The sequence below is a fragment of the Sphaeramia orbicularis genome, chromosome 15 (assembly GCF_902148855.1).
Source record: "Sphaeramia orbicularis chromosome 15, fSphaOr1.1, whole genome shotgun sequence".
Taxonomy (NCBI): domain Eukaryota; kingdom Metazoa; phylum Chordata; class Actinopteri; order Kurtiformes; family Apogonidae; genus Sphaeramia; species Sphaeramia orbicularis.
In genome coordinates, this window is record NC_043971.1 from 41,814,017 (window position 1) to 41,827,093 (window position 13,077).

Consider the following 13,077-nt stretch of genomic DNA (forward strand, 5'->3'; position numbering starts at 1 on the left):
TTCTGCCGTCTACAGTACGCTGTGGATTTCTGTAGACATTCAGTAAAACAGCTGTTCAAAATCACCTTCAGATATTCTTTTCTTGGGAATATTCATTATTTCTGCATTGTTTTCATCAGATGTTCTTGTTACTGAGAACATTTGGATTTTGTCATTGTTCATTTAACCCTAAAAACCCAAAAGTATCTACTGATCAAAAATTGTTTCATAACTTTTTATCTACTAATTCTATCAATACATGCAAATAATTCAGGCAAAATTCAGTTTTCTCGGCCTTTCAGTAGCATCAGATGTATCTTTTGGATGCATCCATAGTGTCTGTAGTGAACATGGAAACACCATTGTCCTCTGCAACACTGATTCACCTACAAAACGTGTGTAGTTTGACAAATGATAGTGGTTGTGAATGTTTGTTTTTATGTAGAATTCATAATATATGTTGCTGAAAAAGTCTTGTTTCCTTCAATTTTCTCTATTTTGATATCATAACATTTAAATTTACTGAGATTTATTAACACCTACTTGGTCAGTAAATTAAATATAGGAAAATAACAGATTTTCACCCCCCAAAAATAATGCAAAGACTAATATAATACATGGTGATGAATCTCTTGGTAATAGTTCAGTGTAGTGAGAAGTTACCACAAAACACAGTTCTGGGTCTTCATGGATTAAACACAGTGTATTTCTTTACATTTGTAAACATTTTGTCTTTTTACAGATTTTTACACACAAGGGAAAAAAACCCAATGTGTTTACACATTACATTTAAGACAAATGTTGCTTTTCCACCACTTTGTCACTGTGGTCTGATGCTTATTTCCAAAGCTGCAGTAACACAGCATGTGTATTAATCAAGAGCTAAAGCATGGTTTGCAATAAATTAAATACCTGCCCCCATAGGAGATGATTTAGGTAATTATAAGCCTTACTTTATAAATAATTCAGTATTTTTATAATATGATTTATGACTTAATTAGCTTCACAGCAGAACAAGATGAAAACTTATTAACCTTGTACAGTATTTCCATTGGGATTCATCAACAGACTAAAAGGAGTTACCACTCCTCTTCTTTGTTGGGAAATCTGAGAAATACATGCACTGAAGTCTGCTATCTGTCTATTTGTATGTTACTGAACACAACTAGTCATAGCACTGATCAGGCTAAAAACAGGATAGCCTAAAAGGATTCATCGTGCTGTAACCGACACTTATGTTTTCATTCTTGCACTGTTTGGTTCAGTGGGAGTAAAACCAGAAAGTTACAAAAAAAAAAAAAAAAAAAATGATATCAGCATATATGTATATTTTTTTTAATTCAGTTTACAAATAAGGAGTCATACAGAATTCCAACAAAAAAACAGCAAAACATATTTTGCCACAAGTAGAAAATTTGGTTTATTTATGGTACATAAAGTGGGCAAAAACATTCCTTGAAAAAATGTGCCATGTTTTAAGGCATTCAAACTTCGAGAAGTTAACACTGTAAAAAAGTGTTGCACTGAAAAAGATTAAGTGTGACAAATATTACAACGACATTAATTGAGATCTGAAGATTCAACTTAAACTATATATTTTTTGTTTATGCAAATTTTAAATCATACTTTTTCACCAAAAATTTTAGGATTCCAGTGGTCCCTTTGTTTCAGTATAAATAAGGGATTTCAGTTTCTCTAGGGTTCTTTACAAACATGGAACTACAACACACCTGTGATTAGACAAATTTAAGCCCTAATGCATTTCTATAACTTGCACTTGTTAAATGCAAATGGAAAATATGTTACCTTCATAAGGCATTTAGGCAAAAGCCCTGACAAATGTTTTGATAAGAATAGTCAATAGTACCAACACAAAAGGCCAGCGCCATATTGGCCTTTTCAGAGGAAGACCTGATGCTTTATAATAGGTCTCTCTTTCAACTGAAAATATAAATGAAAGCAAACAATTGTCACTTTTCACATTAAGACTAGAGTCTGGTTTTCATGTTTTGGTGCAGAGGTGTCTCTGCAGAGACAACTCAGCCAGAGGTATACATTGTATTTAACACAAATTACAAGATATAGAGAATTTTATCCTCTACAAGACAGTTTGTGTATAAATATCCCAAACTGTATTCAAATGGGGACACTGTATACTGTAAATGTCCAGAAGTCTTGCTGTTGGTCTTGAACGCAGCTTATGGTTTAATAAGTCTACCAGCTTACCAAAAAATGAAAAACCTTAGCTTAAAAAAGCTAAACAAATGATCGAGACTTAACTCCACTCCCTATGGAATGAAACAAAGCACAACTGACAGTAGTTAATGCGAAAGATCCTAAACAAACAGACACAATTAAATCTTGCCAGTATAGAAACCTCATCTTTAAGGGTTTCAATAAAAATCTCAAAGTGCCAAGACTATTAATAAATAGCACATGAATAAATAAGAGATTAATTATTTTGTAAATCACTGCTTTGACACACAGCTCACACAGACTTATTTGGTGTCCTACTTCTGCCAAATGAGTCTTATATCCCACATTTTCATCCTCCTCTACCTCCCCTTCTTAGATAATATGGTGAAAAAGCTGTGCTTGCAAACTTAGCCAAGATTTGGCTGTGGCTAATAGCCAGTGAGGACATTTGGAAACAAAACAAAACAAGAAAGACCCACACAGTTTATGGAAAGGTCTACAACTCGTAAAATCCAATATTAGTCTCAGAAGGAGGTTTAACTTATATTCAGAAGCATGGTCAAAACCACCCCATGTCTACTGCCTCACCAAAATGCTGCTATCAGTGTTGCTACGTTCTTTCTTGGTTTGACATGTTGGCATCGATTTTAGAGTTTGCATCACGAGCGACTCAGCCACTTTTGTGGCTGCCATCACCTGTTCGCTGTATGCGAGCGAGGATGGTTTCTTTTGACACTCTCTTGCGGTCTTTGGCCAAACCCAGGAAGCACATGAGGTCTATGAAGGCGGTGGTAAGATTGAGCCTGCAGCCAAACTCACTGGTGGCATAGTCAAAGGGGAAAGTGTGATGGTAGTTGTGAAAACCTTCCCCTGAAAATGAAAAAAGAAAAAGAAACAGTGTTTTCAACAAGGGATAACATGGATAAGAATACACAGCTTAACAAGACATGAGAAGCCACAGTAGAGCAGCGTACTTTATGATAAAGATGACAACAATCACATGATGGACTAAGTGCATCTGCTGCTGCTTTACACGTGTAGCAGGAATGTGGCAGAGTGACAACTATTAGAATCCTGTGACTGATAATATGGTCCACCCCGCTGGAAAGTAAAATGTTGCCATTGTAGGTTTCAGTAATGCAATGTGCCCAAGAAAAAAAAAAAGTTCCAAATGAATAAGTTGAGATATACATATTTATATATATTTACATATATGTATAAATATATTTGTATTTTTCAAGTGATTTAGTTGCTATAACATTGGTCTTCTGCAAGAGTGAAAACTGCAGCTTAAAATTGAAGACTGTGAAAACATCCTCAAGTGTAATACCGTTGATGACCACTGGATGCTACCTCCAGCCGACCTGCACTGGACCTGTCTCTACATGTAGTGTTTCTAAGATATATTTATTTTTTAATCTTATAAATTATTGCTCAGTTAAATAGATTTCAGGGCTAATACAACATGGACTTTGAGAGATGACCCCTGATGTACTTTTTTAGTCGAACTTTTAGAGTTTACACTAAGAAGGATTTTGTTACACTGATGTTTCATGACATTTACCTGTTCAAAAGCTAGAAATAGCATTAGCTTAGCAGGTTTCACCCCTCATGCTTCCCTTCCCCAAATAAGGTAAATTCTACTTTCAAAAAGTCAAGATGGTGTCATCCCTGACTCAAGACTTCAAAAAGGTAGCGTTACTTCAAAACAAATGAAGAGGGTGACGTCAGTCTGTTTTCTGCTTACATAATGTTGCAAAAGTTGAGGTTAGCTGGTTTACTTTCTTCAAGATTGAGATGAAAAGCAAACAATATCATTCAGTTAGATCATAACAATCAGCGTCAAAGCAGGAAGGTGGTTAGCCTGAATTAGCGCAGTGATTGTAAACAGCTTTAAGGTAAAATCTTTGCTAAAGTGACTGTACAAGATTCGGACCAAAATAAATTATGTTGGCAACATAGATACAGTCATCCTAAAGTTAAACACTGAGTTTTGAAGACCTTTTCCTCTATTTATTTGCACATTTGAATAACAGTATCTGTGCTATATGCTACTGTTCCAGCTTGGCTAGGTGTGTTACAATGACGACGCTTCCTGGATATACCTTTGTTATGATTTGCACCTCGTGTATGACAATGTTTTATGGAAAAAAAAAATATTAGAACAAGCAGAAAACGATCTACTCTGTTTAGTAGGATATGTCCTCTGTTGTGAAATGTTCTAGGTAATATTTGAATTAACAATAGTAATTTGTAGACACAGCTTTTACAAAGGTGGACAAATTAATCACATTCATAACACTTTTAGGATATATTTTACCATTTTCCCTACAAAATACCTAAGCACATTTATGGACAATGGTACATATTCTTTGTAAATGTGTTAATAAACAGGGAAATATGGGCAAAACAGTGATTGATATATTCACATGCAATCCTTTTTTGTCACGTTCATTCAGTGCAGTTGACTTTCAGTGTGGTTGCCATTTGCAAATTCACACCCACCACTTAAAAATTCCCATCCTCAGCTGACAAAAAAAAAAAAAAAAAAAAAACCTTCACCACCTACCTCTAAGTGACTACATACAGAGCTAAAATAATGCCAACCACCCCACCACCTCCCTTCCTGGGTTTCTAAAATGGACAGAGGCTGAACAAAATAAACATTAGCCCCTGGATTTAGACATACTGCTCTGCCTCAAATACCAGACTGAGTCAGCTTTGAAAGAGCCCCACTATGTTGACTTGACAAGACAAGTGTTGAAAAGGTTATTTAAATATCCCTCTGATGCAACAAAATGTTGAATTACACAAACAAGACAAAACGCTTAAGTCACAAGATTAAATAGATAGTTTACGAGAGGACAACTGGACCAAAATCTAAAAGCTTTACATTGTCAATTAATTTTCCTTACCTACGGCACTGAAAGCAACCAGTGGGTTTTCCCGTGGGTTTATGGTCTTGTCATAAGGCTTGTTGCCCCACATGTGTGCAGCACTATTGACCAGCCAGGTAGCGTTGAGCACCACTGTGTATCGTAAGAGTCCAGGCAGGAAGTATCCCACCAACAAGGATTCACCCCAGAAGTACCAGGGCACCAACATGGGCACCAGGAAGCAAAGAATGACCACAGAGAGCTTGTAGTGCCTGGAAAAAAAAAACAGAATTTGATGTCAAGCAAAAACAAAAACATTATTTTCAATAAATTTCGAAGTGTTTTCAGAAAACCAAGGATACACAGCATATGTAAAAGTTTAGTGTGTACTTTGTAGTGGTGTCTAATGGTGACCCGCTTCACCCTCCCCTACGGTGGCCTCAAAAACACAAAGTCACTCAGAGGCACCGTCTGGTTTCATTCTAGGCTTTTTAGTTTAAAGGATATTGACTGTGTTGCACTGTCAGATATAGCAGGTTATGGTTATACACATTAATACTAGACTACATCTGCAATAAGACGGAAAATATAAGAGAGAAGCTGGTCTAAGCTAGAGCACAAACATGGTGGTGCACAATGCCAACCTGCTTTCTTTGAAGATAAAAATGTTGATTCTAAGGGAATTTTTATGTGATTATACACAAATGGACAAAATTATGAATATTATATTTCATTTCTGCATTTAGATCCTCCTAAATTTTCTAAACTGGATGTTAAAGTAGAAATTATACTATGACCTATTTATCTATACTGGGTTATAAATCCTAATAGAGTGCTCTTCATATAAAAGACACAAAATAATCATTATTGTGTAGTATTAATAAACATACATCATATACTATGTTCTAGCAGTGGGTATATAGTATTTCAGTACGTGATGGGTAACTCGGATAGTAATCCTCTTTGCTTGAGAGAGCTGTGAAATCTGGGAGTGCTTCCAGAATAGTAAACATGCTGACAAATGACCAGTCAGTGTGGACAGTGTGGGCATGCTGTCCCAAGTGCAAATGATGTTCCTTATCATTAAATTGGTCCTGTTTCAGTAGATCTGTCCTAAAGCAGGACTACAGCCACTGTGACCCTCACCAATATCCTACACAGCTTGGACCAAACAAGAAATGACTAAATCAAATAAAATTGTGCTTTAACACTGCATATTCTGTTAAGGCATTCTAATTGGCTAAATATGCCAAAAGCATGGATTCCAAAACATTTTCAGCCCAGAAACACACGAAACAGAATTTGGTGTCCATCCAGGGCTCAACATTACAAATAAATAAATAAAATATACACCATGAATTTCCGTAGAGTCTATATTTTCCTGACTTTTTTTTGCTATGTTGAATAAATGTAGCCATCACCTCTCAATCTGCCTCTACACAAGGAAAAGTAATTTATAGCAGTTTTTAGGGACTCAAAAAATAATATAATGTTAGCTTTGGTTTAAGTAGTTATGGAATTAAGTAAAAATGTAAAATTTTCTGGGCTTTTGAGAAAGCATTGTCACTACAGCTTGTTATTTAATTACAAAATTAGCTAATCTTCTATTTCATTAGCAACATGTATTTGCAAAGAGAAAAACATGTCAAATAAAAAACCATTTCAGTCTTATTTCATCACTAAAAAACCCACAGAGAACTAAACCTAAAACATTTTCTTTCAATATATGTGTAACAGGAGGTAGCATTTTCACAAATGCAAAGGACAAATTGGATTTGTGGTATGAAATGACACAATTTCCTCTGGGATTAATAAAGTAATCTGAATCAGAGTCTAAATCTGAACAACAACTAGGAAGATAACATCAGAAATCACTTCCAACACTGCAAAATAACGTTAGCTATCTAGCAACACATTGCTCAGCAGCTAACAAATACAGGAAACAATGACAACGATAGCACTGTGCTGTGTTTTATTTTTTGGCGACTCAACAAAAACAGATTTGTCAACCATTTGGGGTCCCAACCCTCGGTTTGGGAAAGGCAGCTATATTGTTTGCTGCGTAAGTGTGTGCAGTTCTGGGTGATGAATGGGCATGCCTACTGTACATTGTGTCTCTGCACCTGGTGTTGCAGGTTCACAATCTGTCTCACAGTTAAACAACCATGTTAAGTCCTGTACTGCAACCACAAATATATCAAATATCCAAATGTAATTAAGGGAACATTATTTTTGCAGATATATTCAATATGACTACTGCTGAATTTATGCAAATGTAATGACAAAGAAGCATCTGCCAGCGGTATTAAGTTTTCCCTTGAAATTTGCAAATGAGGTTAACATGCTCCAGAATATGCAAACAGACTAAGTCTTACTCAGTGACACTTGCATAATTCTTTGGATTACAGTGACAGCAGCTGATAACAAAGGGACTCCGCCATGGCTGACTGCAGAACTTACTAGAAAGCATCTGAAGGAGTGAAATCAAAATGAAAATAGCCTCATGCAGTCTTTGTCATGGTTCAGGAATGTTTATAGTATGTTTTCAATCTACTGCAGTTGGAAAAACATCTGGTCAAAATCAGATGATTAGATAACTCTTCATTCCGTTTAAACTGAAATTAAATGAAAAATTCTTGCCTTAAACCCTAAATATATCACACATGGCAAAAACAGTTCCATGGCATTATTTATATACAAAATATTAAACAGAAATTACAAGTGGAGCCTTTTTTCAGTGGCATTATATGGACAGTTAAGTTTTGAAGACCTGCAACACGACTAAGACAGACATGTTTAAGGTCCAGTGTGTTAGATTTAGGATGATCTAAGCACAAAAATGAAATATAATATGCATAATTATGTTTTCACTGGCAAACGGTTATCTGAAAATAATAATAGTTGTGTATGAGGAGGTGTTTATGTCTACAAAAGTTGCCTCCACAGAGTCTTCCGTATTTTTACTGTGGTTCAGAGCAGGCTTCCTGTTGCACTTCTTCAATTTTATTGCATGTGGCATCAATAACATACACCACAGTCCACTATGATGTGTTATGGTGGACCAGGGTTAATATTCAGAAAGGTATGAATCTGCAACTTCACCACAAAATGCGACTAAAGGTTACACCCCTAAAAATTTCAACCGTAACGAAACTAATCAAAGTATTTGCTGACCTTCGCTGAAACATAACCACTTCATCTGCCTTCAGGTCCGACAGCTCCAGTTTTCGTCCCTTTTCAATGACGTCAGGATGCTTACGAACCAGCAGCCAACCGATGTGGGCAAAGAAAAAGCCTCGCATTGCATTGTGGGGGTCTGCATCTGTCTCTGAGTACTTGTGATGGACCCGGTGGTCTCGTGCCCACTCGTATATGTCATTCTGTAAAGATAAAATGCAGAAAACACAGCAGGCAGGGACAGAGAGGATTACGTGAGGCACCCATAGATATGAACATTTCTGATCACCAGATTAAGGTCAGTAATGATGCGCTGTAAGTACAAGTGCATACCACTCAGATTATATCATTTAACAAAAGTGATAGCTATTATCTGCATGCCACAGCACTGCAACTTAATGCATGCTGAAATACATCATAAAATTTTGTATTAAAGTAAACTATGGCAGACATTGATGAACAATTATAATATGCAAACAGTCTATTTTTTAAATTAACTGTTTTGTTTGTGTAAGCAGAGGTGCAAAGTTACTTAAATACTGTACTCAGCATAAATTTGAGGAACTTCTTTGACCTTTGTGCTACTTTGTACTTCTGACAGCACTGGTCAGTTCTTAAATGACGATTTGACACAAATGACAGGATTACATAAGTAAATTACATAAGTATTTGCAGCAAAATATTGTTTAACTTTTGAGGTAAAAAAAAAATTTAAATAAGAAATTAAAAAAGCCCTGGTTTAGAGAAATAATTGTATGGCATCATTAGATCAGACTACAAGACTCACCATATATAAACTGCAAGTGACTATGGTTTTAAAACATATCACATTAAGTTAAAGATTAAATGAACAGTTTCCAACCTTTTTGGCTTCTGACATGTAACAAAAATCAACATGCACAAGTAGTTTTTAGATCTCCAACAAAATAAGTACAATGCCCCCATATCAAAACATCTCACCTTTTTTTATTTTACGTAGCCACAAAATTTTTCAATGTTTTATTGTTTTACTTACTCATACAAATTTTGATGTTAAAAAACCTTGTACTGTATAATTTTTTATAGTAGCTCTATACTTAAATACTTAAATATTCTGCTTCTGGTCAAATGTCTGTCATATTTGGGTCATCATGAAGAGTAAAAACAACAAATAACCACCTGGTTTGTTCAACTTTCACTCAGGAGACAAAAAAGGTGATATTATCTGATATTGGACTCTTTTACATGGTGACATTTTTGGCCCCATCACTCAGATCTAGTACAAAGTAGTCCAAACTATCTCCATAACCATAATCTGCAATGCTGCCCATACGTGGTTCATTGTTCTAATTTAATCTACGGATGCCACATACAAATATATTTCTATTTCAGGGCTTTTACTTCAACATTTTCCTTCAAATACTTATTTGATTTTGGTTAAAGTAGGATTTTTCACACAGTATGGTTCATTTCTCTACTTTGTCGCAGACTCTTTACATGGCTGTGTTGGTGCTTTGGCTTATATAAGGGTGAGGATCACTTTTTCCACCACTGCTGGTACTTGATTGTTTTACCTGAAAGGCCATGGAGTTGGCAAGGGCAAGGAAGACTTTCAGTGGAAAAGAAGCCTTATAAGATCTGTGGCTCCATAACCTGTGTGCACCAGCGGTCACACCAAGAGCACTGATGAGGAAGCACACTGCAGCTGGAATAGAAAAAGAGAGGGTGCCAAGAGGTGGGTTACACAAATATCTTAAGGGAAACTGTCACTCTGACTGTAAGATTAATGTCACACCCATGAGAGCAGGGTTACCAGGACACTGTGTTCTTTCCATAACACCCAGGCCTATGTTATGAGAAAAGTCATCTGTGTGTGGAGAGACAGGACAGTGGGAGCAACGCAGGTCTGCCTTCGCACATTTGTTGTTCTAAAAATCTTGCTGAATGTGTTTCTATGTGAAGCCACACAAGGCTACCCAGGATTTGAGAACCGGGGGCTTTCGGGTTTGCCAGAGAACATTCTGTTGTGGTACCACGCCGCTGACAATGGCATGTCTATGGGAATGGTGATTGTGCTTTGTCTTCCTCTGTGAAATAATATGCAGCACAGCATTGGAAAGAGAGGAGAAAATTATGCAGCACCAGAGTGGAAACAAAGTTGAGACTGTTCAGGAATTTGAGTCATGCCTCCATAGTCTACCAAGAGGGCACGAAATCTGATTTTTCTTATTTAAAAAAAAAAACAAAAAACTTGGCTGCTGCTTCTGCAATTCACATGTTTCTAATTTGGGACATTTGAAGTTGTTTATAATAAAACACAAAAAGGAAAGGGAGGACAGAAATGACATGTTCAAGCAGGGTGAGTCATTTTTCCCACTGACACCCCCCACCCCCACCCCCCTCTTGTTTGACAGTCTCCACTGTAGCCCCCAATGATCACACCACATCAGCACATTCTGTTGACTAGTTGGATGCAACTGTAGGGAGCGACAGGCTGAAAATCCAGCAAAATGCAGCACAGGCAAAGCTTTTTTTTCTCTTAATACTTACACCAGGCAAGAGTTAAAACCGACGCGGAAGGAATGAGGATGAGTCCGTAAAGCGCACCGATATGTAGCAGACTCATCAGGATGATATTTCTCCACACCAGCATCCTGGGTGGTTTAGGGCCGTCTCCTTCTTTATATGTATCATCAAAAACATCCTCTACCGTCGACCCTTCTGCCATGGCATCTCCGTTGTGTTGTTTGCCAGCGTGATGAATTCTGGTTTCCGTCTCGGTCATTTTGAAGAACGGTTCCGTAACAGCAGCAGTGCCTGCAAAAAAAAAAAAAAAAAAAAATACACGCTACTCAGTTAAACGTGCCCAGCTGAAAATCTACGGTGGCCGGTAGGGTCCATGCACATCAGCCAGGCTCCACAGAACATGCATTCATTTGGCTTCTTCCGCTTACCTAGGGTGTGTGCCGTGTTCACCGTGGACTCTCCCACCACTTTTCTCCCCACAGTGGAAGTGCTGTCGTGGATCCGGACAGGCTACGGTGACAAACGGACAAAGATGAAAACAGAGCAGATGATGCGTAATGTGCGGCTGTTTCTGCGGTGGCTCCAGTCCTTCTTGTTGCCTGTTCCGACGTCGTTTTAAAGCAATTGGTCGATGGGCAAATTGATGCCTGTAGCTCCCACTATCCCATTGGCTGTTTGCTTATCTGATGTTGCGCCTTTTACCTCCCTTCCTGACAGACGCTCCGATTTTTTTTTTTTTCACCGTCCGTGTTTGATCAGTGTCTTAAACGTCTTCTACACCACTTATGTCCACGGGACTTCTCCGTGTCAAAGGCACCACAGCTCCCACTTGTTATCTACTGGCGTGACTCGGAGTCATTGCTCAGCTGCTGGGCCAGACTATAAATTGTTCATTGTTTTCCATAGACTAGGGGTGTCAAACATACGGCCCGGGGGCCAAAACAGGTCCGCCAAAGCATCCAAAGCGGTCCGAGGGATGAATTTGAAACTGGTCCCTAAAAGCAGGACAGAGGGGCTAAAAAAAAATTCAAACAAGATGTAGATGTTTTGAATCCATGTATCATTTGTTCATTTGTTTGTCAAATTTAAAACCAACAATCAAAAAACAAAACAAAAAAAACACTCGTTTTTTGTTTTTCATTTTCAAAACCAGAATGAAAAGCGGATAATGGTTCGTTTTTCCATTTCCCACTTTTGTGCTCAAATGAAAAATGGAAAAAACGGATAACGACCAAATCCGTGTATCATTTGTTCATTCGTTTTTCAATTTAAAAACAAAAAATTATTTGTTTTTTTGTTGTTCATTTTCAAAACCACAATGAAATGCGGATAACGGTTCGTTTTTCCATTTCCCGCTTTTGTGCTCAAATGAAAAATGGAAAAAACGGATAACGACCGAATCCGTGTATCGTTCGTTCATTACCTCCGCCAAGGAGGTTATGTTTTTGCCAGGGTTTGTTTGCTTGTCTGTCCGTTAGTGTGCAACATAACTCAAAAAGTTATGGACAGATTTTGATGAAATTTTCAGGGTTTGTTGGAAATGGGATAAGGAAGAAATGATTAAATTTTGGTGGTGATCGGGGGTGGGGGGGCCCACGGGGGGGGCCACTGATCAGCCTTGGCGGAGGTGTACGCTCTCCGAGTGCTTCTAGTTCGTTTTTCAATTTAAAATCAAAAAACAAAAAATTATTCGTTTTTTTGTTTTTCATTTTCAAAACCAGAATGAACTAGAAGCACTCGGAGAGCGCAGACCTCCGCCAAGGCTGATCAGTGGCCCCCCCCTTGTGGGCCCCCCCACCCCCGATCACCACCAAAATTTAATCATTTCTTCCTCATCCCATTTCCAACAAACCCTGAAAATTTCATCCAAATCTGTCCATAACTTTTTGAGTTATGTTGCACACTAATGATCAGTGGCCCCCCCCCCGTGGGCCCCCCCACCCCCGATCACCACCAAAATTTAATCATTTCTTCCTTATCCCATTTCCAACAAACCCTGAAAATTTCATCCAAATCTGTCCATAACTTTTTGAGTTATGTTGCACACTAACGGACAGACAAACAAACAAACAAACCCTGGCAAAAACATAACCTCCTTGGCGGAGGTAAAAATGGGTAACGGTTCATTTTTACATTTCCTGATTTTGTGCTCAAATGAAAAATGGAAAAAACAGATAATGACCGTTTAATCTAGTTTTGCTATTTTCAATATAGTTAAGTTGTCTGACCCGGAAGTAGTCGTAATCCGTGTATCATTCGTTCATTCGTTTTTCAGTTTAAAACCAAAAATGAAAAAACAAAAAAACAACTCATTTTTTTGTTTTTCATTTTCAAAACAAGAATG

The 13,077-nt window shown here is 37.6% G+C and overlaps 1 protein-coding gene across 1 annotated transcript; it reads right to left on the reverse strand.

Moving 5' to 3' along the window:
- Positions 1-1,292: 1,292 nt before the first annotated feature.
- scdb (stearoyl-CoA desaturase b) lies at positions 1,293-11,587 on the reverse strand. Its single transcript, XM_030155892.1, has 6 exons — positions 11,162-11,587; positions 10,758-11,024; positions 9,782-9,912; positions 8,226-8,431; positions 5,091-5,323; positions 1,293-3,045 (listed from the first exon to the last, which is right to left on the reverse strand). The coding sequence occupies exons 2-6, from the start codon at positions 10,990-10,992 to the stop codon at positions 2,846-2,848; spliced, it is 1,005 nt and encodes a 334-aa protein (XP_030011752.1). The 5' UTR covers positions 10,993-11,024; positions 11,162-11,587; the 3' UTR covers positions 1,293-2,845.
- Between the last annotated feature and the right edge of the window lie 1,490 nt (positions 11,588-13,077).